This window comes from Dromiciops gliroides, chromosome 6 (assembly GCF_019393635.1).
Source record: "Dromiciops gliroides isolate mDroGli1 chromosome 6, mDroGli1.pri, whole genome shotgun sequence".
Lineage (NCBI taxonomy): Eukaryota > Metazoa > Chordata > Mammalia > Microbiotheria > Microbiotheriidae > Dromiciops > Dromiciops gliroides.
In genome coordinates, this window is record NC_057866.1 from 106,499,673 (window position 1) to 106,525,421 (window position 25,749).

The 25,749-nt window shown below is 44.3% G+C and overlaps 1 protein-coding gene across 1 annotated transcript in view; it reads right to left on the reverse strand.

Annotated features, from left to right (window-relative positions):
* OTOG (otogelin) overlaps positions 1 to 25,749 on the reverse strand; it is a 101,210-nt gene that overhangs the window by 58,055 nt on the left and 17,406 nt on the right. The window contains exons 12-23 of the mRNA XM_043972247.1: positions 25,186 to 25,314; positions 24,162 to 24,270; positions 22,644 to 22,690; positions 21,479 to 21,624; positions 14,662 to 14,794; positions 13,188 to 13,365; positions 11,291 to 11,415; positions 10,429 to 10,641; positions 9,156 to 9,330; positions 5,467 to 5,541; positions 3,988 to 4,031; positions 2,097 to 2,250 (exon numbers count right to left, since the gene is read on the reverse strand). Of these exons, the coding sequence (XP_043828182.1) occupies positions 2,097 to 2,250; positions 3,988 to 4,031; positions 5,467 to 5,541; positions 9,156 to 9,330; positions 10,429 to 10,641; positions 11,291 to 11,415; positions 13,188 to 13,365; positions 14,662 to 14,794; positions 21,479 to 21,624; positions 22,644 to 22,690; positions 24,162 to 24,270; positions 25,186 to 25,314 (1,528 nt within the window). The remainder of the gene's footprint in view (positions 1 to 2,096; positions 2,251 to 3,987; positions 4,032 to 5,466; positions 5,542 to 9,155; positions 9,331 to 10,428; positions 10,642 to 11,290; positions 11,416 to 13,187; positions 13,366 to 14,661; positions 14,795 to 21,478; positions 21,625 to 22,643; positions 22,691 to 24,161; positions 24,271 to 25,185; positions 25,315 to 25,749) is intronic.

A 25,749-nucleotide genomic window follows, 5' to 3' on the forward strand; every position in this document is an offset into this window, starting at 1 on the left:
AGAGCTGCCCCAAACTAGAACAGGCTGCTTTGGGAGGTGATGAGTTCTCCATTTATGGAGGTATTGAAGTCAAGGTTGAATGCTCTCTTGATCAGGGATGAGAGTCATGCTCGGGTAAGGTGAGATTCCATGCCCTCCGAGATCTCTTCCAGCCCTAAGGTTCTCAGAACCCATGATTCTATGCTCTCGTCCCAGGACTCACAGATGTGGCCAGGACATGTAATAGAGATGACCCAGGAACAATGATCCAATAGTACCCTCAAATCACCCAACCCAGAGGGCTGGCTGGAACATTTCCACAACTTCCTAGGACTGAGTGCCCCAAACTTAACCAATAAGAAGTCCAGGGAAAAGAAAGCAGAGATGCCAAGAGGCATGTCCCAGGACTCTGAGTCAACTACCTACAGACCCACCCTGGGCATCCTCTAAGGTGGGGCTTCTTCAACATTTTGTCCTTGAGACCCCTTTTTGCCTGGGAAATTTTTATGTGACCACAGATATATGTGAATATAAAATCAGTATCCATAACCTTTTACTGTTGCCAAATTTGTGTGACCCCCATATCCAGTTACACAATCCCATATGGGGTTGTGACCCACAGTTTAAGAAGCTTTGCTCTAAGGTAGGGGTTCTTAATCTTTTCTGTGGTTCTGGACCCCTTTGGCAATCCAGTGAAGCCTAGGAATGGCTTTTCACAATTATGTGTGTGTGTGTGTGTGTGTGTGTGTGTGTGTGTGTTTGCAGGGACAATGAGGGTTAAGTGACTTGCCCAGGGTCACACAGCTAGTAAGTGTCAAATGTCTGAGACTGGATTTGAACTCGGGTCCTCCTGAATCCAGGGCTGGTGCTTTATCTCTGTACCATTTAGCTGCCCCTCACAATAATATTATTAAATGAATAATTTTTAAAGGATTAATAGGAACCCCAAACACTGAATTATAGTTATCTAAGAAAGTTTTTTTTTAATTCACTGACCCTGGATAAGAACCCCTCCTATAAAGGAAAAGATGTTCCTGAAAACAATATTCTTCATCAAGGGTCATGGGACAGAGGAACTCTTTAGTCATGTTCCTATTGAAGTAATTTCCCTTCTACATCCGGACCAAAACCTAGACTCACCCTGTCAGCAGCAACTATTGGGTATCCTCATGTCCCCAGAGTCAAGCAACTGGGACTAGATGAGACAAAATGGAAATCACAGAGCAGGGTCAGAGAAAGGAGTCTAGAACCATAGAACATTTGAGCTGGTGGGATCCCAAGAGATGGTCTTGTCATAGGAACACATATTTAGAAATAGAAGGGACCTTAGAGGGCATGGAGTCCAACCCCCTCATTTTACAGATGAAGAAACAGAGGAGTCATGCTTAAGAGACTTGCCCAGGATCCCATAGGTACTAAGTAAAGAACCCAGGTTTTCCTAATCCCAAGTCCAGAGCCCAATTAAAGATACAAATGCACCCAAGAGGGAGAAAATCAAATCTGAATATCAGTCAGAAATATCTTCATGTGAATTGTCACTGGAGGCATTTGAATCACTCTCCTTCCTGACAAATCTGCCTTCCTAAAATTTAGATCCAACTGTGTCATTCTTCTGCTCAATAACCTTTCATTGTTCCCTATAGCCTCTAAGATAGATGACAAAATCCTTCACCTGGCATTCAAAGTCCTCCACAAATCTTGCTTCATATGACTTCCCTTCAAGCATTCCTTATTTAATTTAAACTATGCATTTCCTTTACACAATATTCAGCCTCCTGCCTCCCCACCATGCATAGATGGCTTACCCTAGGCCTGAAATGCATTCCTTTTTCATGCCATATATTTTTATCTGCATGGAGATGAGAGTGTAATATTCCCTGGTTAGACTGTAAAGCTCCTTGGGGAAAAGGACAGTTTTCACTTTTGTCTTTGTATCCCCTTTGCCCAGCAAAGCATTCAGCAGAAAGTGGGCATTTAATAAATGGTAGCTGACTGGCTGAGTGACTGACTTGACTTTTCCCTTATTTCCTGCAAGGCTCAGTTCAAATATGATTTCCTATATGAGGCCTTTCCTCCTTAGCCCAAGTATAATAGAGACAGAAGAGCTGAATACATACCCTTGGGGACAACTACAGCCTGAGACGCAGGGTCCATGGGAAGGCACAGTCAGGTTCAGCAGCTGGTGCTCACAGGTCCTCTCCCTGCTCAGGGCTAGGTCAGTATGGGGATCAGTACAGTTCACAAAGACCTGGCCCAGAGGGCAGGCAGAGACTGAAAGACAATGGTGGACAATAGCTGACAGGGCATTCTAGACAATAGGAGGTAACGGGAAGCATACCTTAAACTTGGTTCATAGGGTGGGGAAGCAATCAATTACTAGCACAATTCTAGAGTCCCCCTAGTATCCAGTACTTGACAAAATGCAGTCCAGATTTGTGTATCACCATTCTACTCCCAATTCAAACTTCCTCTCTCCTAGACCCAGAAGGATTTGTGGCTATCTTCCTTAAGGAACAACCATCGAATAGAAAAATAAATTTACATAAGACTTTAAATCACCTGACCACTTGTAAAATATGTGTAAGGCAACACTTTGGGCAAGCTAAAATCCCAAAGGAGGAAAGAATGTCCTGTGATCCCCAGTAAGAGAACTTAAGATATCTTAATGATTCCCTCCTCTCCTCTGCCTTTTCAAATCCTCTTCATCCATCAAAGCCCAAATCAAGTCACACTACCTCCAAAAAGCCCTCCTTGACTATTTCATCTCGCACCCTCATCTTTGACTTTCTCATCAGCCCACATATGGTCTCCACTCCACCATTTGGCAATTAATTGTTCTTTTATTGTTTTTCTTTTTGTCACCCCTATTAGACTGGGGGTTCCATGAGAGTTCTTTTGTAACCTCTGACCAAAGTTCCAACTAGACAATCAAGGTGATCAACTGACTAAATGACAAACCCATAAGGATGAGATAAGAGAATTTAAGGAACCAAGACCTACAGGAAGAGATATCTAGATTTACCTCCAAGTTACTAAGCAGCAAAATCATAATTCTTCCTTTTCAGGTGAAAGATTCCTCAGAGATAAAAGGAAAAAACAGCAGCTCTATGTGTTTGTGTGTGTGTGTGTGTGTGTGTGTGTGTGTGTGTGTGTGTGTCCTGGGATTGGGTAGAATAGGAGAATATGATGATTTTTTTTAAATCATCTTCAATTTAGAGCTGGGAGGGACCTTAGAGATTATTGAGTCTCACCTCTTCATTTTACAGATGAGAAAACTGAGACCCAGAGAGATTAAGTGATTTGCTCAAGGCCACACAGGTAGTAAGTACCTGGAATAAGCTTTCAATGAACTATATATACATATACATACTCATAAGCTCACCAACAAGCATTCTTTAACAGAATGTAGTTAAGTTCCACATTTAATACCTAAGTCACTTCCCCCTCTGTGCCTCAGTTTCCTTATCTGTAAAATGAGAAAGTTTATTTGATGTTTTCTAAACCCTAGGAACCCAAATCTATGTCACTATGGCTAGACAAGGCCTATGAAGTCACTTGACAGATGTGTTCCTGCTCTGCCTCCTTATACCTGTACTTTCTCCTCAACTATCTGCTTTGCCTCGGGGTGGGATCTTATTTGTTTTCTCAATGCTTAGCATAGTGCCTGGCACATAGTGGGTGCTTAATAAATGTTTGCTGTATTGTATATGGATAGAATCTCATTCTACTGCCTTTGGACAATGCAGATGGCTCTCCCAGGACAAAGATTTCATCAAGGTCCCCCTCCATGGCTGGCTTTGGAGTCACAGGACCTAAATTATGTCCCTAACTATATGTCTGACTTAAGCAAGTCCTTTCAACTTTCCAGGCATCAAACACTTTACCTGAAAAATGAGTCATCTGGACTCTAAAACTGAAGAGTCCAGTGGACCAGGTGATCTCCGAAGTCCCTTCTGTCTCTAGTACAACCCAGATTGCCCCCCTCCTCCCATGTCCTCCCACCTTTACCTGGTGCTCTGCTGTCACAACTCATGACTCCATCTATGCAGTGACTTGAAAGAAAGAGATTCCATGTATGAGTCAGGCAATGGGAGAGACCCTCCTTTCTGCTCCCCCCCCCTACACACACACACGCACACATCAGTATAGCTGGCCCTTCCAGAGATCAGAACAGGTTTCCTATAGGCCACACAGAGTATATACTGTCCCCAAACTGAATGCTGGGATATACTGTCAAATCTTAACCAGCACAGCTGTGGAAGCAAGAAGGGGTGGGGGTAATTCGGAGGATTTTTTGTTATTATTATTAGAAATTGCAAAGGAAATCCTTCCAGCTCCAGGTGCTCATGGCTGAAAGTCTTCCTAAAATGTCTGAGTCCACCTTCCTGCCTTTGAGTTTCATGACTGTTTAGTCCTTGAAAGTCCCATAGAGCCTTGGGAGCAGCCATCCCGCACCTCCATTCTCTTCCTCCAGGACCATGGACAGCAGTAGAGGAAGGGGCTGTAGATTCTGCAGGTGTGACTTTGACTTTGTCTTATTGTCTTTGTACTTATCTTCCATTGGAATGGGAGAGTGTGTGAATAACATGTAAGAGTGTAAAGAAGAATGAGAGAATGAGACCTTGGGCTTAGGATAGTATGAGCCCCAGAGTGAGAAGGTTCTGGTTAACAGAATTCTTGTTAATCAAGATGCTGTAGGTGTTTTGTTAGTTTGTCTTTTGCTGGGGTGGAGGGTAGTGGAAGCTGGACCTTTGATTCTGTTCTCAGAGGAATTTTTTTATGAGGCAACTCTCTCCCTCCCAATTCCCATCAGTCACGTGTAGTCTTAGAGTGTAGCTTGAAGCAGTGAGAAGTTAAAAGATTCACAGGGTCACCAAGCCAGTACATGTTAGAAGTGAGACTTGAACCCAGGTCTTTTGAACTTTGAGCTCAGCCTTCTAGCCATTACATAACATTGTCTCTCAGTCAAATTGTTATGGCAAGGAAAATAGCCCTGTTCAAAGAAGTTTGGAATAGAAATTCTGTTCTAATGGATCCCTAGAAATTGTTGTGGGGCAGACAAAAGGGTAGGAGGAAGAGTTTATTCCTTCTTTCCACCCAATGGTTGATCAAGATCCCAGTTATCATCTGGGTAGTCAGTGACAGTTTTAATAAGTTATTAGCCCATGACTGGCTGGCAAGATTCTGATTGACAATCCAGCCAGCCAGTGACAAGGCACACAGGAAAGCTAGCCAACACACCTACTTAATAAAAATAGAGTGGTTCAAAAAATACATAGCATGGCTTCAGCTCTGGAAATACCAGGTATTTCAGTTTCCTTACAGCTTCTGAGGGTCCCTGTAAACACCCTAAAAGAACTGGTGATCACAGCTGGGCCCAGGTGGCCCCAAATGGCCAGTGTGGGAATAGTCCCACTGGTCAGTATGATGACAGCGAGGGACAGACACACGCTCATTTTTGCTGACATAGCACCTGGGCAAGCTTACCAATGGCCCAGTGATAGAATGTTGTTTTCTCCAGGGGGATAATCAACTCCTTGGAAATAGCAAGGACACTGGCTCCTGTGGTAATGAAGAACAGAAAAATGAGTACTGATGAGAGAAATCAGGATCCCCAAAGTTTTGGGGGTTTTTTTGGGCAGGGCAATAAGGGTTAAGTGACTTGCCCAGGGTCATACAGCTAATTAGTGTCAAGTGTCTGAGTCCGGATTTGAACTCAGGTCTTCCTGAATCCAAAGCCAATGCTTTATCCACTGTACCACTTAGCTGCCCCAATGCCCAAAGATCTTGACAGGTAGGGACAATGCAAAATTCCAGTCTGTCAAACATTCATGAAAGATTAAGTTTAATGGGAATAAACCTCCTTCCTTGGCTCTTGTAATTCTGCTCTCTTTTGATTCTAGTACCTAGAAGAGAAGTCCTTCTCAGACTCCTTTGATGATTCATTGACCATCTTCCATACCCTATTTTTGAGTGTTTTGGGGCCCCCTCTTATCCTGCAACTTGAAATAATCTTGCTAAAGCAAAGTTCTGACCATGTAACCCTCTGCTAAAGAGTCTTCACAAAGGCTTCCTATTGCCTCCAATATATAATACAGACTCTTCAGCTGGCTGGAGAAGGCCTTCGGCAATTGTTCTCCAACTTTTCTTTCCAATTTTATTTCATATCACTACTCTTAACCTCCACACATGTTGCGTGTCAGCCAAACTGTGCTACCAGCTATTCCCCAAACTTAGCATTCAATCTCCCATCTCCAAGGGATGCATTTCAGGGATAGGGACAGCACAAGCTGTCTCCTATCCCTGAAATGCATTCCCTCAGGGGTCACCTTCTCTGTGAAGTTTTTCCAATCCAGTTGTTGCTGTTTTCTCTCTCCACAAGTCACCTTGTACTTACTTATCTTTGATTATGTTGTATCCATGGAGTAAAATATTTGCTACTTAAAGACAAGGGTGGTTTCATTTTTTTAAAAAATACAACTGTAAAAGTTAGGGGATGGGGAAACATGGAAAAACAATAGTCCATGAGAGAAAGATCTGAAGGTTTTAGTGGACCACAAGCATATGTGCTGAAGCCAGCTCATACTGACTCACAAGAGCCTATTGTTAAAGTAAGCATTTACACCAAAGAAATTGGCAAATGCTACAAATCAGGGCTTGATTTGGACTTAAGAAAATAATAAAGGGCAGCTAGGTGGCACAGTGGATAAAGTACTGGCCCTGGATTCAGGAGGACCTGAATTCAAATCTGGCCTCAGATACTTGACACTAGCTGTGTGACCCTGGGAAAGTCACTTAACCCCCATTGCCCTGCAAAAAAAGAAAGAAAGAAAGAAAGAAAGAAAGAAGGAAGGAAGGAAGGAAGGAAGGAAGGAAGGAAGGAAGGAAGGAAGGAAGGAAGGAAGGAAGGAAGGAAGGAAGGAAGGAAAGAAGGAACAATCTCCTCTTCGAACAGAAGGAAAACAAAAAAAAAGTGATAGAGAAAATTTTAATAATGCAGATTAAACTTAAAGGTATGACATGCATTTTCATAAAATGTTTTAGTTCCAAATTTTTCTCTTTCCCTCCTTTCCCTCCCCGCTTCCCAAGACAGAAAGCAATATGATATAGGTAAAAATGTACAATCATATTAAACATGGTCACACATTTTCAGAGAGCTATTTGTTAAACCTTTACCAGCATACCATATACTATAAGCTATCACCCAACAAAATGGCAAGGTAGCTAATTTTTTTAATATAACCTGATCTTAGTCTACATCAGCAAAAGCCTACCTAGAAGGACAAAGGCAAATAAATGTCCAAGCTATGCTCTGTCCTCTTCAGGTTACATGTGGAATACTGAATCCAGCTCTGGAGATTACATTGTACGAAGCACATTGTCCAGGAGAGAATAGCATTATGGGATCTGAAACTAGTATAGCATACCCTGTTGAGAATTAGTTGGTAGAAGTGGGTATGTTTAACCTGGAGAAGACTTAGCAGAGGGAATATGGTATTGATCTTGGCTATTTTTAGGACTGTCATTTGGAAGAATTGTAGCTATTCAGTTCATCTCCAGAGATTAGAACTAGAACCAACAGGTAAAAACTACAAGGAGGCTCATGTGTTAGTGGAATGGGCTGTTGTTGTTGTTTGTCCTTCATTCTCAAAGAGGACCATGACATCCAGGTGATGTCATGACTTGCACTGAATTGGACTTAACTGAGGAAGGGCTATGCAAGATCACCAACCTCACTCTCTCCTCCAGAGCCACATGTGTCCAGTGGCAAGATATACATCAGGATGACTGGAGATGGCCCTGGATGTTTAAGGCAGTTGGGGTTAAGTGATTTTCCCAGGATCACACAGCTAGTAAGTATCTGAGGTGAAATTTGAACTCAGGTCCTCCTGACTTCAGGGCCAGTGCTCTCTCCACTGTGCCACCTAGCTGCCTCCTAGTAGAATGGGCTATATTGGGAAAGCAAAGAGGGCCTCTCATTGGGATCCTTCATGAGGAGGCTGGATAACCACTTATTGCATATATTATGGAGATGTGGTTTGTACTAGACAATCTCTGAGATCCCTTCCAGCTCTCTTCTTAGATTCTATGATTCTGTGAGCCAAAGTAGCTTGGGATGATTTCATAAAGAGAAAGAAATTTTAGTTTTAACATATGGGCAGGATTTGGCCATGTAGAGGAGAAATAGAAGCTACCCCAGGGAGGAGAACCAATAGAAGCAAAAGTGTGGAGGTAGGAAAACGTTAGATATGTTCAAGAGACAGTAAAGCAGGCCAAGTTGGCTAGTGTGTAAGTTTCAGGAAGGTAGAGGTTTAGAAATAAGAAAAGCATAAATTGTGGAGTTCCCTGAATGCTAGGATAAGAGGGAGACAGAACAGTACCTCCTTGAGAGTAGAGATTGTTTCATTCTTTGTATCCTCCCACAGTGTCTGGAATATGTTTAATAAACACATTGATTGACCATCAATTGATTTCATGTTTGTATTTATTAAATATCTATTCTATTGAATCCAAATGGGGTGATCAATTATGCCAAAGAAGGCCAATAGGTCAAAGAAGATGATAGCTAAGAATGGATCATTGGATTTGGCTAATAATAGGTCAATGGTGACCTTAGAAGAAGCACTTTCAGTTGAGTGCTAGAGAAAGACCCTATATAATAGGAGTTTAAGACCCTATATAGTGTGAAAATAATAGAGACAGTGGTGATAGCAGATATCTGATGAAGGCATACATACATCTAGTCCATAGAGTGTCAGGACCTAGAGTCAAGACCTACCTTATTTACTAAATGTGTGATCCTTAGCAAGTCACTTAATCTCTCTCAACCTCAGTTTCCTCATTTATAAAATGAGGATAATAATAGCACCTACTTCACAAGATTGTGAGGATCAAAAGAGACAATGAAGGTAAATTGCTTTGCAGACCTTAAAGCAATATATATGCTAGGAATTCTTATTAGTATTATCATGGGAAGGGTTCCAGTGAGGAAGCTGACCTAACTCCTTCCCCTTTTCCTTCAGTGATAAGTGTCTTTATTCATAATATGAAAATGGAAAGGAAATTATCCATACAAAACTTACTTCTAAGAAACAAGAAACCTGAGATCAAATAGATGTCAGGTTTGTTGGGAGGCAGGGATAAGAGGCTGTGCTGGAGTATCAGGGTCTTCCTACCTGGGGACACATTTCTCTGCCTTGATGTCCAGGTAGGTGTCAGGAGGGCAAGCACAGCCCTCTACACAGTGGTCCTCTTCATCGCTACAGCTTTCTGGCATTGCCAAGGCCTGGCAGGTCTGCCCACAAGTTGCCACACAAGGGCTGTATTCCTTAGTGGCCTCACAGGACAGTGCTATAGGGAAGAAAGGCATGCAGGTCACAGATCAGGAAAAGTAGTTCCAATGTGCCCCCTTTGAGCTGAGGCAATGGGTGAGGCACTGAACAGGTGAAAATAGTTGGGCCAACCCCATGGAAAATAACAACAGTGAGTTAGGGGGATATCTACCCCAAGGATGTGGAGACTTTCCCTGGTAAAATGGGTGGATGAAAACAATTGGTTCCAATAGCCACGAAGGCTGCCAAAACAGGCTCTGTGAAGCACTTAGAGTTTGGTCAGGCATCAAAGATGCCATGGTCATCCATGGTCATCCCAGGCCAGCAACAGGCTTTTGTCCTGCCACTGCACTTTGAAAACTCAGGAAGAGAGAATGAGGCTGACAACTCTGAGAAACTCTGCCTCCCTTAAATCCAATTCACCCACATGTCATCACCTCTTCAAAATTGAAATACAAACAACCACCTCATGTAGTAGCAATAATAGCAGTCGTGGTTGTCATTGCTGCTGCTGCTGCTCCTGCTGCTGTTGTTATGATAAACATTTATATAGTGCTTTAAGGTGAGAAAGTAATTAACATATAGCATCTCACTTGATCCTCACAACTCTATGAGGTGGGTGCTATTATCATCCCCTTTTACAAATGAGGAAACCGAGGCAGACAAAGGTTAAGCAACCAGCCCAGGGACACACAGGGATAATGCGAAGGGGGCAGGGGCAGTGAAACAGACACATTTTCCCCCCCTTTCTTAGATATTGACATTAAGGTCAGAGCAAGAAAGAGGAGCTGTGGGGTCCGGGATAGAAAGAACATCTATCATTTGAGTGTGGGTCACTTGACAGGCTCTATTCCTCATCTTCTTCTCAGGCTACCTGTGTAGAACAGCCTTTCCCCTTCAAGGTTACCTTCAATAGTCACTTTAAAGTGATTTCATCGAGATAAATGTGTTTGCTAGGATGAGGAGGGGGGCCAAGGGAGGAATATCCTATCATGATGACCCCTTGGGTGACCCCAGCCCCCTGGGATGACTGGTCATGCACACACACAATACACAAGTACACTCACAGACCCACTTCACATAGCACAAAGCTGGGTCACACGCAGGCTTTACTCACCACACTCTGGGAGCTGGGTACGAAAGTCAATGGTGATTCCATGGCGGTGACACAGATGAGTGTAGTGAGCCAGAGTGGAGCACATGCACAAGTGTCCACACCTGCAGGCGTCCCTGCGGCACTGCTCATAGTAGGGGATGGGGCTCAGATGAGGGGTGCAAGGTGCAAACAGATCCTTGGTGAGCACGCTGCATGCCTCGGCAGCATAGGATGCTAGGGGGACACAACAGGGAGAGATTCTGTCGTCTCTGGCCTCACCAAAGACCATTAGAGCTTGGGGGAACTGCAGAGACCATGCTACTCCTGTCTCTTACCACCCTGACTAAGTAGTGGATCACAGAGGGTAGGGGCTGGCCCAGGTGCAGAAAGAGGAGCAAGACCAGAACCCAGGCCTCCTGGCTTCCAGTCCAGCAAACCACATTACCTTGATTACCTTGATATTAGCCACAGAACTATTTCTAGCACCTGCCCACATCTATTGAACTCCATTCCTAAGCTACCAGTGACCCCCCCATAATCTATGGTCTATCCCCACCCCACTCCCCCCTCCTGAGCATAAGACAAGTCATTTTGCATCCCTAATCCCTAGGTTGTCCCTCACTGTTAATGGGATGCCTGTGTCTGGTCCCCCTTCCCAGCCTTTATCTTTATCTTCTGCCCTCCATCTTTGGTCTCCCCTCTCTTTCCTTCTACTTCTTCTCACCTTCATCTTGCCAGGACATTTTCTTCCCCTACCTCCTACAAGCCACAATTTCCCTCATCTGATCTCTACCCCCTTGTCCCAATCCCAAACCTCCCACTCCAGCTGCCTCTCACTGAACCTCAGCCCAGTCCCCAAACGCTGCTGAATCCCAAATCTCACCAGCCTGCAGATGTACATCGCAGGGGTCTAGAGGGGCACTGGAGATGCCTGGGGAGCAAGTTGATAGTGTTTTCCAGGAATTGCCAAAGAGCTGTGGGGTGCTCTCTGGAACACCCACAGGGGACCTGAGGAGAGGCAAAGAACAGGTTTTGCATATGCATAGTCACACACAGGCACACCATGATACAAAGCCTGGGTTCCAGACTCTCCCTACTCAGAATTCTCTTGATTCTTCACCTAGGGAGAAAAGACCAGTAGACTTTGGTCTTAGACCAATGTGATCACAAATCAAAGTGTTCAGAAGAGAAGGGCATTTGTTCCACTGTCCTCTGCCCTGTCCAGACCCCATCTATAGTACTGTGATCAGCTTTGGGCACCATATTTTAGAGAGAGCACTGACAATATGAAAAACATTTAGAAAAGGTAGGGTAGAATGATGAAGGCACTAGGGATTGTGCCCTACAAAAACTGACTAAAGGAACTGGAGATATTTAGACCAGTAAACACTTGGTGGAATTGGACAAGACAATCAGTCTTTTAAATGTTTGAAGGGCTTTCACCTGTAAAGGGGTTTAGAATCACTCTACTTGGCTCCAGATGGCAGAGGGCACAAATGAACAGACATTGAGAGGCACCTTTAGACTTAACATTAGGAAAACCTCCCTTACAATCAGAGTTGGCCAAAAAATAGAAGCAATTGCCTCAAGAGTTATTAGGTTTGCCTTCAGCAGTGGACATACAACACAGGAGCATCCATTTAGAACTGGTAGGGAGGGACCTTAGGGGTCATTAAATCCAAACCCTTCATTTAACAGAGGAGGAAACTGAGGCACAGAGACTCTGTCAGGGTAACACAGCTAGCAAGGGTCTGATGTGGAAAATTGAACTCAACTCATCTTGACTCTAAGGTCCAGTGCTCTGTCCCCTACTCTGTGCTTCCTCCCTTCAAGCAAAGGCTGGGTGAGTGTCCCCTTGGGGGTGCTATAGAAGGGTTCTCTTATTCATGTAGGGTTAAATGGATAGATGAAGAATGAGGAAGGCAGGACCAGGAGATCATTATGTATATGTGAGAACCCCTCTGACTGAAATTCTGTGGCCAGCCCCACATTTCATCAGAGCTATTCCTCTTGGTCTAATAGACAGCTTCAGGAAACCCTTTGACTTTCATTTCCTTTTCTGAACAGAAAGTAGCTATAATGATTTTATAATAAACTCTCTTCTCTGAGTCACCACGTTTGAACCAGAACATAATAGGCTGTGACTTTCTAGATGGAGTAAAATCACTATAAAAAACTAAACAAAACAAAACAAAAAAACCCTTTCCTTTGCAGAGAGGAGAGCACTGGAGAGGAGGAGGTGAGGAGTGAGGGGGAGAAAGCAAAGGAGAAGACCTGGATCTTGAGCCCCCATATTGCCAAGAGCAGGGTAGCAAGGTACATTTGCAACTAAATCCTCTTAGCTTCTGGGCATCATTTACCGCTACAGATCCTGTATCATGCCTAAGGCACTCCCCACCTTAGATCTATTCCAGGCACATGAATCCCAGTTGCCTGTTGACAAGTCCCACTGAGGAGACAGTGATCACTAATTTTATTAAACTATCAACCCTAATACTTGGGAATATTTAGATATTTAAAGATAGTACTAGGGAATATTCAGGGATTGAAAAATTTCTGCCTGTGTGATTGCAAAAGGATGAAGCTCTAATGGTGGCATTTCAGACATCATAATGGGCTGTGGGGAAACATTTTGAGGGCAGGGAAAGCCTCCTATTACCCCTCAAATCACACCACCTTGGCAAGCTCTGGGCAGCCCTAATTGCCCAATCTCCTCCCCACAAATTGTACCCACTTTCTCCCCCCACTCCCTTCCCTAACCCTGTGGGATCACTGCCTACAAAAAGTCATCCTGCATGTTCCCATTGAAGGTTCCACAGAGCCCCACGGTGTCATCTTTCCATCGCTGGTCCACCTGGAGATAAAGGCGAAGTCCCTCCCGGTCATAAAGCACCTGCACCCCAACAGAGGTCCTCACACGCAGAAACACGGATGACAGCTTCCGGATCTCAAAGGCATCTGGGAGAAGCAATGGTGATCAGGGGTGGAAAGGGGGCTTCAGGGAGCATGACCAGCACCCTCCCCCATCTACAAGGCTCACTCCAAATGCTAAGCCCTTGGCTGGTTTGGTAGAGCACAGAGTTAAACCCATTCCAGTACCAATGCTAGGGTATGGCAACAACTCCATTACAAAGGTATTAGGCATAACCCCACTTTTACATTGATCATGGGGAACATCTTACTGAAGCACCTGCTATTAGAATTGTTCTGTGCCTCAGTTTCCTCATGCAAAGGAAATGTAAGCATTGCAGCATTATTAGGGGATTATTTAATCTTATAACAGTGTCAGAAATAACCCCTCTATAACACTTCTGTTGACATGATCAGCACATACATATTACATTATACAGTTGCAAATTATTCTTTTTATTTTTTGTTTATTTTGAGGGAGGCAATTGGAGTTAAGTGACTTTCCCAGGGTCACACAGCTAGTATGTATCAAGTGTCTGAGGACAGATTTGAACTCAGGTCCTCCTGACTCCAAGGTCAGCACTCTATTCACTGCACCATCTAGCTGCCCCTACAGTTGCAAATTACTTTAAATGCATCATTTTATTCTCCCCAAAGCCCAGTACAAATATTATTATTTCTATTTTATAAAGGAGTAAATGGAGGTTCAGAGGCGCAAGATGACTTTTCCACAATCACACAGCTAAGATTGGAATCCAGACCCTTCTATTCCAAATTGAGTGCTCACTATACTCTAATAACACTGTTTTGAGAATCAACAATAACCCGATAGGGGGCAGCTAGGTGGCACAGTGGATAAAGCACCAGCCCTGGATTCAAGAGGACTTGAGTTCAAATCCAGCCTCAGACACTTGATATTTACTAGCTGTGTGACCCTGGGCAAGTCACTTAACCCTCATTGCCCCACGAAAGGAAGGAAGGAAGGAAGGAAGGAAGGAAGGAAGGAAGGAAGGAAGGAGGAAGAATAACCCAGTAACAGAATTGGTATCCAGGAAGTCCCTATCCCCTTGGAGGTCTTCAGGCAGAAGTTAAGGGACCACGGATTGCCTGGGGCATAATAGAGGATATTTTTGGTCATAGTTAAATTGAACTAGACAACCTCTGAGGTCCCTTCCAAATCTGTGATTCCATCGACAGAGCTAACATCTGCATCACATCCTGGAACATCCTCTGTTCTCATTGGCATGGGCACTGACTCCTATGTCTGAAGGGTGTGACAATGTACTAGCAGAGCCCAGAAATCTAGATAACCTAGCACTTTCCACCTGCCCTTCCCCATCTTACCATCCGTGTAAGGCAGGGTGACCTTGTACTGACCAGACATGAGGACATCTCCTGCCTGAGTCAGGGTCATCTGTCTTCGAGGGGTCTGGTTCAGAATCACGGTCACTGATTGGATACAGGCCCCATCCTGGTTCTGGAAACAAAGGCAAGGAGGGTCAGATGGGCAGTCACACAGAAAGGGGATCAGCTCATGCAATGGATCTCAGCCCCGCAAGGTTTTCTCCTTCTTCCCATCCCACCTCAAGTTGTTGCCGGTGGTGTTATGTCCCTCTAGCTGCTATGGGTTCATATCTAGCCTCAGCATGCACACCCCTTTAGTTCACACAGGACTGAGGTTGGGTATGACCTTAATGCACCTTCTAGCTCATATCTCCACACATGTATGATGTATAAGATAGGAGAAGATTAGTCCCCTTAAAAACTGCATAGACAGATGGTAGATCAGTACTAAGAAAGGACTTTCGAAACCATCTAATCCAGCCCCATAATTTAAATACATAAGGAAACTGAGGCCCAAAGAGAGAAGAAAAACTTGGCAACATCACACGACTACAAAAAGTTCAGCTGGGATCAAACCCCAGATCTCCTGATTCCCAGTCCAACTTTTAAATGAGCTATTTCTCCCAGCCTCTTCCTTAAAGGTAACTTGTAGCCTGGGCCTGGCAACAACCCAGGGGTGGAATGTCCTTTCTGAATCATTTTAGGATAAATCTCAAAGCCTCCAGGAGAACCTTTTCTAGCATGTGTGTGTGTGTCTTCAGACACAGAGAGCAAGAACTAAGCATCATGGATCCAATAGTCAGCTGAGAGAGGCAATGTAGCATACTAGAAAGAGAACCAGCCTTGGAAACAGGGTGAACTGGGTTCAAGTCCCACCCACCCTGGCAAATTGTTCAGACTCTCAGTGTTCTAACTCAGTGCTCACTGATATCAAACTCAAATGGAAATGGAGGGTACCACAATGTATATAAGGATTCCTGCAGGTTCAAAACCCACATGTTACACACATGTGTGTGTGTATGTGTGTAAACACACATGTGTATATATACTTGAGTATGTGTATATATACACATTCCACATGTACACATATAGATACATTGCAATCAGATAGGAACTACATTTTAATCTAGTCTGGGCTGCCCACATGCATCCACTATGTTATGGGCCTTGTGTTTGACACCTTTGCCCTGAATACCTCTCTAGGATGATAAATTACAGAGAAGATGCCAACCTGCATTGATAGAGGAGGTGTCTTCACCAGGGAGTTTCCAACACTGTGAAATCATAGGTCAAGTCTCTATCTCTGCTTAATCATCTAATTCACACATACTAGGAAAGTAGAGTTTAACTATTTGCCTGCCACCATCACTGTAAAAGATACTGCTGACTTATGTCATGCTAACACACTTGATTCAACTAGTAATCCTAATTATGACTCAATATAAGCTATTAAATTCATGGAAAGCTCAAGGGGAGGGGTCCTTTTTATCTTTGTATCCAATAGCATACTTCCTGGTAAGTCCTAAGCATTTTTTTTTATCTAAACATTTTAAATTAAAAAAAAATATTGGTTGATTGATCTATTATTCCATAGTCTCCTACTGAAAAATGTGGATGCACCTGGCCTAATTTAATTCAAATTAAACTCCTAGGTATGGAGGCCAAGGTCAGAGCAAACTAATTACATGTCTGGTGGCCCAGCCACATCACAGCCCCAACTCCAGCTGACTCTCCTATAAACTCATGTCTTTGATTACAAAGGAGACCAGGTGAAGGGATATGGATGGTTCTATGCAGCCCAAGCCCACTGTTCATCATTTCTCACCTGGACTTCTGCCACAGTCTTCTAATTAGTCTCCCTCCTTGAGTGTCTCCCCACTACAGTCCATCTTTTACTCTGCTAACAAATTAATTTTCCTCAAGCATAGGTCTTACTGTACTCAATAAATTCCTCCTACTAAATAAACTCCAATAACCCCTATTACCTCCAGGATCAAATTTAACAACATCCTTTTTTTGGTATTTAAAGCTCTTTAACCCTATGTCCCTTCCTAACTTTCCAGTCATCATATAGTCCACATACTCTCCAATGCATCCACACCACATCTCAAACAGGACACTCCATCTCCAGCCTTCAAGCCTTTGCCATGGCTCTTCCCCATGCCTGGAATGCTCTCTCCTCATTTGTAACTCTTAGAATCCCCATCTTCCTTCAAAATACCTTGTGCCACCCTCAGCAAGAGGCCTCCCCATTTAAAGTTATCTTGTATCTACTCTGTACATATCTTGTATGTACCTATTTATTTATGTCATCTCTCCTATTAGAATGCAAGTTCCTTGAGGGTAGGTTCTGTTTTTAACTTTTCTTTGTATCCCCCATGCTTAGCACAGTGTCTGACCCCATGGTGAGTAATTAAGGAATTCTTATTGACAGAGTGCTGGAGACCCACATCACTACCAACAAACAGCTCAGCTCTGTCATCTTTATCCTCAAGGGCTAGCACAGTGATTTCTTCAGGTACACTTTGGAACCAGATGCTTCAAGAGCACCTTCAGATGTACAGGGTCCAACCCCTACAGCCTGGAGTAAAGGCAAGAGGGAGAGTATTATAAATTATCGATGAAGGAATCCTCTCCTTTACTCTAAAGCCTGGGCCTGAAATTGCCTATTACATTTGGAGTCATTTACAAAATATCTTGCTGAAAGGTCACAGTGACATTTCACCACCCTTGCTGCCTGAGATCCCTTTTATTAAATCAAAGCATCTCCCCTGAAAAATAGCTCTTTCATCTGTAGCCCCATCTGGCACGGTACCATGCATATGATAGTAGTCTTATGAATGTCTATTACTAGCTCACATTTCTCATGTTTTGCTTTGAGGTTTACAAAGTGTCTTTCACCACAGTAACTCAGGGAAGAAGCTAAAGCCAGTCTTATTATTTCCATTGGAAAAACTGAAGCTCAGAGAGTGACTTGCCTATGATTCAACAGCTAACAGGTGTCTAAGGCAGGGTTCACACTGAGATCTCCTGACTCCAAGCCCAGTGCTCTACGCATTACCCTACACTGCCTCTCAAGGGGCTCAATTGGAGTCACTGGAAGGATATAGAATGACAAATCCTCCAGGGAGGTGGAATATCCCAGTAAACAGAGCACCAGACCAAGAGACAAGATGCCTGGTCTCCCATTCCACTTGAGCTGCCCACTCACTGTGGGACTAGGAGCAGAGTAGACTCTAGAACTCAGTATTGCCATTTACCAACTGGGTAGGCTAAGCAGACCCTCCCCCTCCCCTCTCCCTTGCACTGAGATGCCAGGAAGAGCAGCATGTTCACAAGTGAAAGTACTTTACACTTTTTAAGAGATCCTAGACTGTGAGCTCCTTGAGGGCAGGTACTGTCTTTTGCCATTCTTTGTATCCCCAGCACTTAGCACAGCCTGGCACTGACTGGCACTTAATGAGTGCTTATTGAGTGCACTTAATGAGTGCAATCTAAGACTTTATCTAGACCACAGCCTTTCTGGTTCCTCTTCCCCATTTCTCTGCTCAGCTATGGTAGGGAGGAGGAAAATGGTCAAGTGGAAATCACAGGCTCATTTCCTATGGAAATCAGAATCATAGCTTTAAAGATGAAAGAGATATTAGAGGTCACTGAGTCCAACTGCCTCTTTTATGGATGGAGAAACTGAGGCCCAGAGAGGTAAAGTGACTTGGCCAGGGTCACACAGTTAATATGTGTCAGAACCAGATCTTCTTGATTCCAAGTCCATAGATCTACCAATTCATCATACCATGGTTGACCATGGCCCACTCCCACCTTTTCCAAGGGAAGAGTATTTTTCCAGGTGAAGCTGCATCTCCAGAAGAGAAAACATCTCTTTGATTCTTTGGAACAGTTTGGGGGAGAAGCCCCTGAAATAAGGCCCTTAAGCTGCTTAACCCTTCCAGGTTCCTCCCCACTGAGAAGGTCAGTGATAGGATCAGTCTGAGTTCTCACACCTGTTGGATATCCATCCTTCCTGTCCCCTTCCCAAGGAAGGGGAGGGAAGTATGAGAACAGAAGAAGGGGTCCTTCATCTGGGGGAAGGAGGAAGATCTTTGCTTAGGGCCCTAGTGACCAGAAATGATGAGATCAAATATCTCTTAGACAGAGAACCAATATCAAACTCAAAGGATCATTGCTATAGAGATATGGGGGGGGGGGCTTAGAAGCCATCTAATCTACCCCCTTATTTCACAGATGAAGACACCAAGGATCAGAGAGATCGAGTTACTTTCCCATAGTCACTTAGGGAGTAAGTATCAAAGGTGGGATTTGAACCTTGGTCCTCTAACTAGAGTTACTACTCTCTGCACTATACAACACTGACTCATTCTAGACCTCGCTCAATGGGTCTTGCTGCCTATAAAGCCCAAGGGAGTAATTACCAATCCCAGAGTATTGTTTTACATTGCTAAGCCATGTCCAAACACCACCATCACTCTCCAGGGCATTCATCTGATTGGCTTCCATATTACTTGCATGTACACTAATATTATTTCCCAATTGGAGGGCAGACTCCAAGAATATTTCCAGGAAAGGAGATATCCTTGTTTCTGCTGAAAGGTTTGGGGAAGTGACGGCAAGGTAATGTTTAAGGGACTACTTTCTAACCAAATCCTTAGAGCAGACAGGAACACATAACCATGGGACCCACCAAGAGCTAAACAGTGCCCAGAGGACGCACAGGTAAATCCTTCGAACAAAACCTGAAAGCAAGCTCTTGGAAAAGTCATCAGCTCCCCTCTACCCTGCCGAGCTGCTTCCAAAGCAATCATCCTCCCCATCCCTGCCAACCACACCATCACCATTGACGCCGTGCTTTAAATCTTAATTTCATTTTTTCAATGAATTAAAAATTTATTTTCTCTCCCTCTCCCATATCTTCCTGAATTAAAAAAGAAAAAGCCTTGCAACAAATATGCATAATCAAGCAAAAAAAAAAAACATCCTGCAAATCACCCTGCATGAAAGGTCTTAAAACACGGTCCCCAAGCTCATAATAGCCAGTCGTCCCCTTCTGACAGGACCCAAGCACCCAGCTCCCTTAGCACGCAATTAAAATGCCTCAGAACTCAGTCCTCCACTCATTCTGACAGCTTGAGGTCAGACGGCTGACACTCCAATTAATCTAAGCCTGCCTAGTAGCCTAGCACGTGGGCAGATCCCTTCTCCAGTGAAGAGTTGACAGTTCTATTCTATCATTTCTGTGCCCAGGAATTGTCTAGGGACTTATGTGCTAATAAGTGACACACAATGGCGCGACTCCCCATCTTAAACTTCAGGAATTAAGACTTTAGTGTCCTGAGGGAAGGACTCTTTTCTTCACCCTGCCCCCAGACTGTATCTGGAGTTCAATCCTGGGCACCACATTTGGGGAAAGACATTTAGAATCTATAGCATGTCCAGAACAGGGAGACGAAGATAAATAGGGGACTTGAAATTATCCCTCTGGTGCATTCATTGAAGAGAATGTTTAACCCAAAGAACAGGAAATATAGGCAGGGGGATTGATTGATTGATGCCTTCAAGGAAATAAAGGAAGAGGGATTAGAAATGTTGGCCCCAGAGGGAAGAATTAGGAGCACTGGTTAAAAGCTACAGAAAGATAGATTTCAGTTTGATACCAATAAAAATAATAGCAAGTGGGCAGCTAGGTGGCACAGTGGATAGAGCACCAGCCCTGGAGTCAGGAGGACCTGAGTTCAAATCCAGACTCAGACACGTGACACTTACTAGCTGTGTAACCCTGGTTAAGTCACTTAACTCCAATTGCCTCACCCCCCTCCAAAAAAAATAGCAAGCGTTTATATGATGCTACGATAAAGGTTTGTGAAGGGCTTTACAAACACTATCTCATTTTATCCTCATGACAATGCTGAGGGGTGGGCTCTGTTATTATCCCCATTTTAAGGCAGATAGAGATTATATGCTTTACCCAGGGTCACACACCTAGTAAGCATCAGTTTGGAACTGAATTTAGGTGCTGACTCCAGGTCTTTTCTAATGTTGAGAAGTATCCAAAAGTAAAATGAACTGCCTTGAGAGGTAGTGAGGTCCCCATCAATAAAGGTAGGTCTTCCAATGAAGACTTGGTGATTAGTTGTTGGGGATGGGGTAGAAGGGTTCCTGAACAGATACAGCTCTCATTGCCACTCTCTGCTCTAGCCAGCAGGGTCTTCTGAGTGTTCCCTTCACACACCTTGTTTATTCCTATCTCTGGCTGGGCCTTTGGTCATTCTGATGACCACACCTGGTTATCCTCTTCTCCATCCATCTAAACTTTACCTACTTATCCAAAGCACAGCTTAAGTCTCACCTCCTCCATAAAGCCTTCCATGACTACTCAAAGGTACACCCCATTTCACCCTTTTCTGAATACCTATAGTTAGAGGCATATAATTTTCTTGTTTTTTGTTTGTCTTTGGTGAGGCAATTGGAGTTAAGTGACTTGCCCAGGGTCACACAGCTAGTATGTTTCAAGTGTCTGAGACCAGATTTGAACTCAGGTCCTCCTGACTCCAGGGCTGGTGCTCTATCCACTGTGCCACCTAGCTACCCCTAGAGGCATATGATCTTACACTGGGTGCTTCTCTTATTGTTTCAAGTTTGTTTGTCTCCCCTCTAAGCCCAGGAGGGGAGCAATTGGGAGGACACTTATTTTCACCCTAAGGATCTTTTCCATTAATTGGCCTGTGGCTCTCTCGAATGCAATCTCCTCCTCCTATTTGCCAACCCCATGGACTAGCACGGATGACTGTAGCAGAAATCTTACCAGGCCACATGGAGCATTCTGTATTGTCACTGTAAAGGCACCTGAAGAGCGGCTCTTTGCTAGGATGTACTGGCATGTGGCGGGAAACGTGTACCGGCGGCCATCAAAAGTTGTGAAATGGATGTCTCCAGTCACAGAGCACTCCGCTGAAAGAGCAGGGAACCTGTCACACCCAAGTTAAGGACCACTCCCCAGTCCAGGGCTCCTGGTCTTCCAGGAGCCAAGATGGGAGGGAGGAGAGCCAGCCCTCTACCTCAGAGGATGAACATCTGATGGGGAGACCTAGATCCTGCCCTTGGATCTATGATGAAATAATGGGATTTAGCAGATACTCAAAGACCCACCTGGAGATTAATCTAGACTTATTGAATCAAGTGAGAGTGATTGACTGCTGATTAGCCTACTTCAAGTTAACTGGATTGTAATCACACCTGGCTACCCTTAAGAAGGTATTGTTCTCAGAAGCTAGACTGTGAACTCAACTTGAGAACACCTTGAAAACCAATGGATTTGGATGACACCAACCAATCAGCTTGAAGCAGTGTGTAAGGACTGCCTGTGTTCCAGACCTATAAAAAGCTTCCACAATCAGCTTGCTAGAGAGTTCCTGATTAAAGCAGGCTCGTGGAGGAGGACTTGAGGAAGAATCCAACCAGGCTGGAACTCTAGGCTAGATAGGCCTTTTCTTAACTTTCTGAACTCCATGTGAATACCTGTATGCTTTAATAAATGTTTAATGCCCAAAGACTGGTGCTGAAGCTTTTTAATTTAAGGCAAACACACGTTAGATTTTTTAGACAACACATTTAGATTTTAAACATCACAGATCCTTAATCAGACCCAAGAGACACAGGCCTAAGTTCAGGAAGCCCTAATTCTGAGGGCCAGGGGGACATCATCCTGACTTCAGCAAGCCCCTGGCTCTGATGGTAGAATCCCAGCATGCTCTTAAAGCTTAGAAAACTCCAAAATGAAACAGTTCAATCTGAGGCTCTCTTCTACAGGGCTAAAGTATTTCTCAGTATCATTCAGACGAGAACACTCACATCAGAAAGAAGAGTTCTTTGTCTGAAGTATCTGGATCATTTACTCAACCCTTCTGCTAATATGGCCCTAGAGAACTATCCCTGAGGACCCCCTCCCAAATCTGGGAGCCACAAGATACCTGGACAGGCTGATGCACTGCACATCCATTTGCCCCCTCTGCATGTACTATCAAAGAGAAAAATGACATTTGAGAGGTCATGTTATACCAGGCCCAAGGACAATCCCATGCCCAGATCAAGCTTCCAATTATCATGGAGGAGATGGTTACACTCTATCTGCTGTCTATTCCCAAACTTAGACTAACCAGCACCTTTATCTATATCTACCTCTGATAGATCCTGGGACCAGAGACCTAGGGATTCCTTTAGAAATGAAAAAAGTGGGGCAGCTAGGTGGCACCGTGGATAAAGTATCAGCCCTGGATTCAGGAGGGCCTGAGTTCAAATCTGACCTCAGACACTTGCCACTTACTAGCTGTGTGACCCTGGGCAAATCACTTAACCCTCATTGCCCCACAAAACAAAACAAAACAAAACAAAAAGAAATGAAGAAAGGGAGGCTCATAAAGATTATCTAGCCACCCAAGGGCCAACAATAATAAAGGTCAGAGGTAGGATTTGAATCTAGAGCCTCTAACTCCACAGCCAGTTATCTTTCTTCTGTAACCAGAGCAGAAACATCCTTCCCATCCCACCCCACTGCCTACCAGCTAAGCAAAGAATATCTGTATAAAGGACTAGGAATGATCCTATAAGCACAATGCCCTTCTCCGACATCATCCTCTCCCTTCCCATGTCTTCTCCTTCCCATTATGGAGACCTGGGATTGGGAGGAGGTCAAAATACCCTCTGGTCTCTTTAAACCTTTTTCTCTTTAGTATCTTTTTATGGTTTTCTTTTGTGTGTGTGTTTTCCTCTTTGGTGAACTCTCTGGCTTCACTAAGTGGCGATTTGCCCAGTGCCTCCAAGCAGGGCATTTTCAAGACTTAGGGAGAGGAGGAGGAAGAGGAAGGCCTGAGGAAAGAGTTTGTCTCAAGCAGCTCAGAGCACAGCCCAAGTAGGGGAGCAAGAGAAGCCTGGACCAAGTCTGCACTGGGCTCAAATGTTCCAGAAATGGGGCTGGAAGAAACTTTTGGAAGAGCCCTAGGGCCAGAAAGGAAGAAGTTCAGAAGAGAGTTGATACTTATGAAGAAAGGGAGAAGTCTTTCTTCGGTTAGGTACAGTAGGAAAAACACTGCACTAAAGGGTTGGAAGACCTGAGTTCTGACTTCAGCAGAAGAACTAACTCAATGTGTGACCATGGGCAAGTCACTTTCCTTCCCTGGTCCTCAGTTTCCCCATCTGTAAAATGAGAGTTAGACTATATGACCTCTAGGGGCCCTTGAAGCTCCGATTTTCTATGGTTCTAAGCTATCAGGGTGAAAGGGTACTAGGCACCCCCCATCAGCCTAGCAGGGCATAGGGATCCCCTCCGTGTACTATCTCCCCACAAACTGCACTCCATCTTTTCTATGGCCACATCTAATCAGGATCAAGCCACCACCAGCTTCTGTAGTTCTCTCCTGAATGGCCAGACCAGGTCTGGGTATATAGGGCTGCCCAGCTCCTCCTAAGCCTTTCCCACAATGGGCACCAACCATGTGTTGCAATCATCATTCACCACAGAGCCTGTTGGATACAGACTCCCATGGAATTCACAGGGACACTCAGCAGGTGCCATGCAGCCTCCATCTTCAAAGATTAGACCTGAGAATGCAAGTAAAATCCAGCTCTGATCACAACACTGCCTTGCTCCAAAACCTTTATCAGTTCCCCAGTGTTTACATGGGGAATAGAACTCTTCAGGTCTGGCATTTTACACCCTTCACAATATGATTGCCTCCTACTTCTTAGAGCCTTAAACTGCTTCTTTAGGAAGCTCTGCCTTACTACGGGCTACACAATGATCTCTCCTTCCTTTGAAATCAAAATGTGTACAATAGTCTATACCTCTCATTTGATACTTAGCATACATGGCCTTGTGCTGTTAATTTTCTCTTCATGTGGCTATATCTTATTCCCTAACCAAAATGGAGGCTCCAAGAAGGCAGTGACCTTGCTGTATTAAATTGCATCTCTTTCTCTCCCTCTCCCTCTCTCTCTCTCTCTCTCTCTCTCTCTCTCTCTCTCTCTCTCTCTCTCTCTCTCTCTCTCTCCTCTCCCTCTCCTTCTCTTCCTCTCTCTCCTCTCTTCTCTCTCCTCTCTCCTCTCTCCCCTCTCCCCTCTCCCCTCTCTCTCTTTCCTTCCCTCCCTCCTTCCTCCCCCATCTCTTTCAGTGTAGGGCATGAAAGAAGTGATTTATTGAGTGAGTGAGTGAATACACAAATTAATGAGTAAGTGGTTAAATTATTTAGTGAGTGAATTAATGTATTATGAATAAGGGAGTAAATTTATGAATTCGTGAGTGGATGAGTAAGTGAATGAAGTTGAATGAGTGACTGTGTGAATAAGTGAGTAAATATTTAGTCCCTCTCTTTCCCACACCAGAATTCCAACCTTAATCAAACCATAAATCTTAGTGAGTCTCACAGCATGGCCTCAGGACCAGCCACCTACAGTTCATTATCTCCATCATTAGCTTTTCCAGGGTAACTACTTCCTCCACCCCCCCCCCAACATTACCCTCAGGGCAGTAGCAGCCATCCACACAGGCAATCTCACTGTCAATGCAAGGGGTCCTGGGCTGGCAAGATACAGGACAGCAGTTAATACATTCATTGTAGGTGAAGGCCTCCTCCTTGCAGGTCACAGCTGGAAAGATAAAGGACAGGAAGACAAACCATGAGGCAATGTCAGCTCTTTCTTTACTGCCCATCTGGCCTATCCCCATACTAACTCTTGGGCTTCTCATGCCAAAGCCCCAAATCCTACCCCCAACTTCTTTCCTCAGGGGAGGAGACTTTGGTCTCAGGGCCCCCAGCTAGCAGTTGGAGTTGAGTTCCTAAGCATCACTGTGGAAACAGCATCTAGCATCTGTCTGAGGATCCAGGTACCAGCCACCAGCCTCCCAGAGCCAGCAGAGGGAAGTCCCCAGATAGGATCAGACCCCTTGCATCTCTGAGCTGGACACAGGGGAGGACAAGAAAAGTCTAAAAGGATAAATTAGAATTTTAGAATCTCAGAGATGGAAGAGGTCTTAGGGGCATGACTAGTACCATCTCATGGTGCACAATACAGGAATCTCCT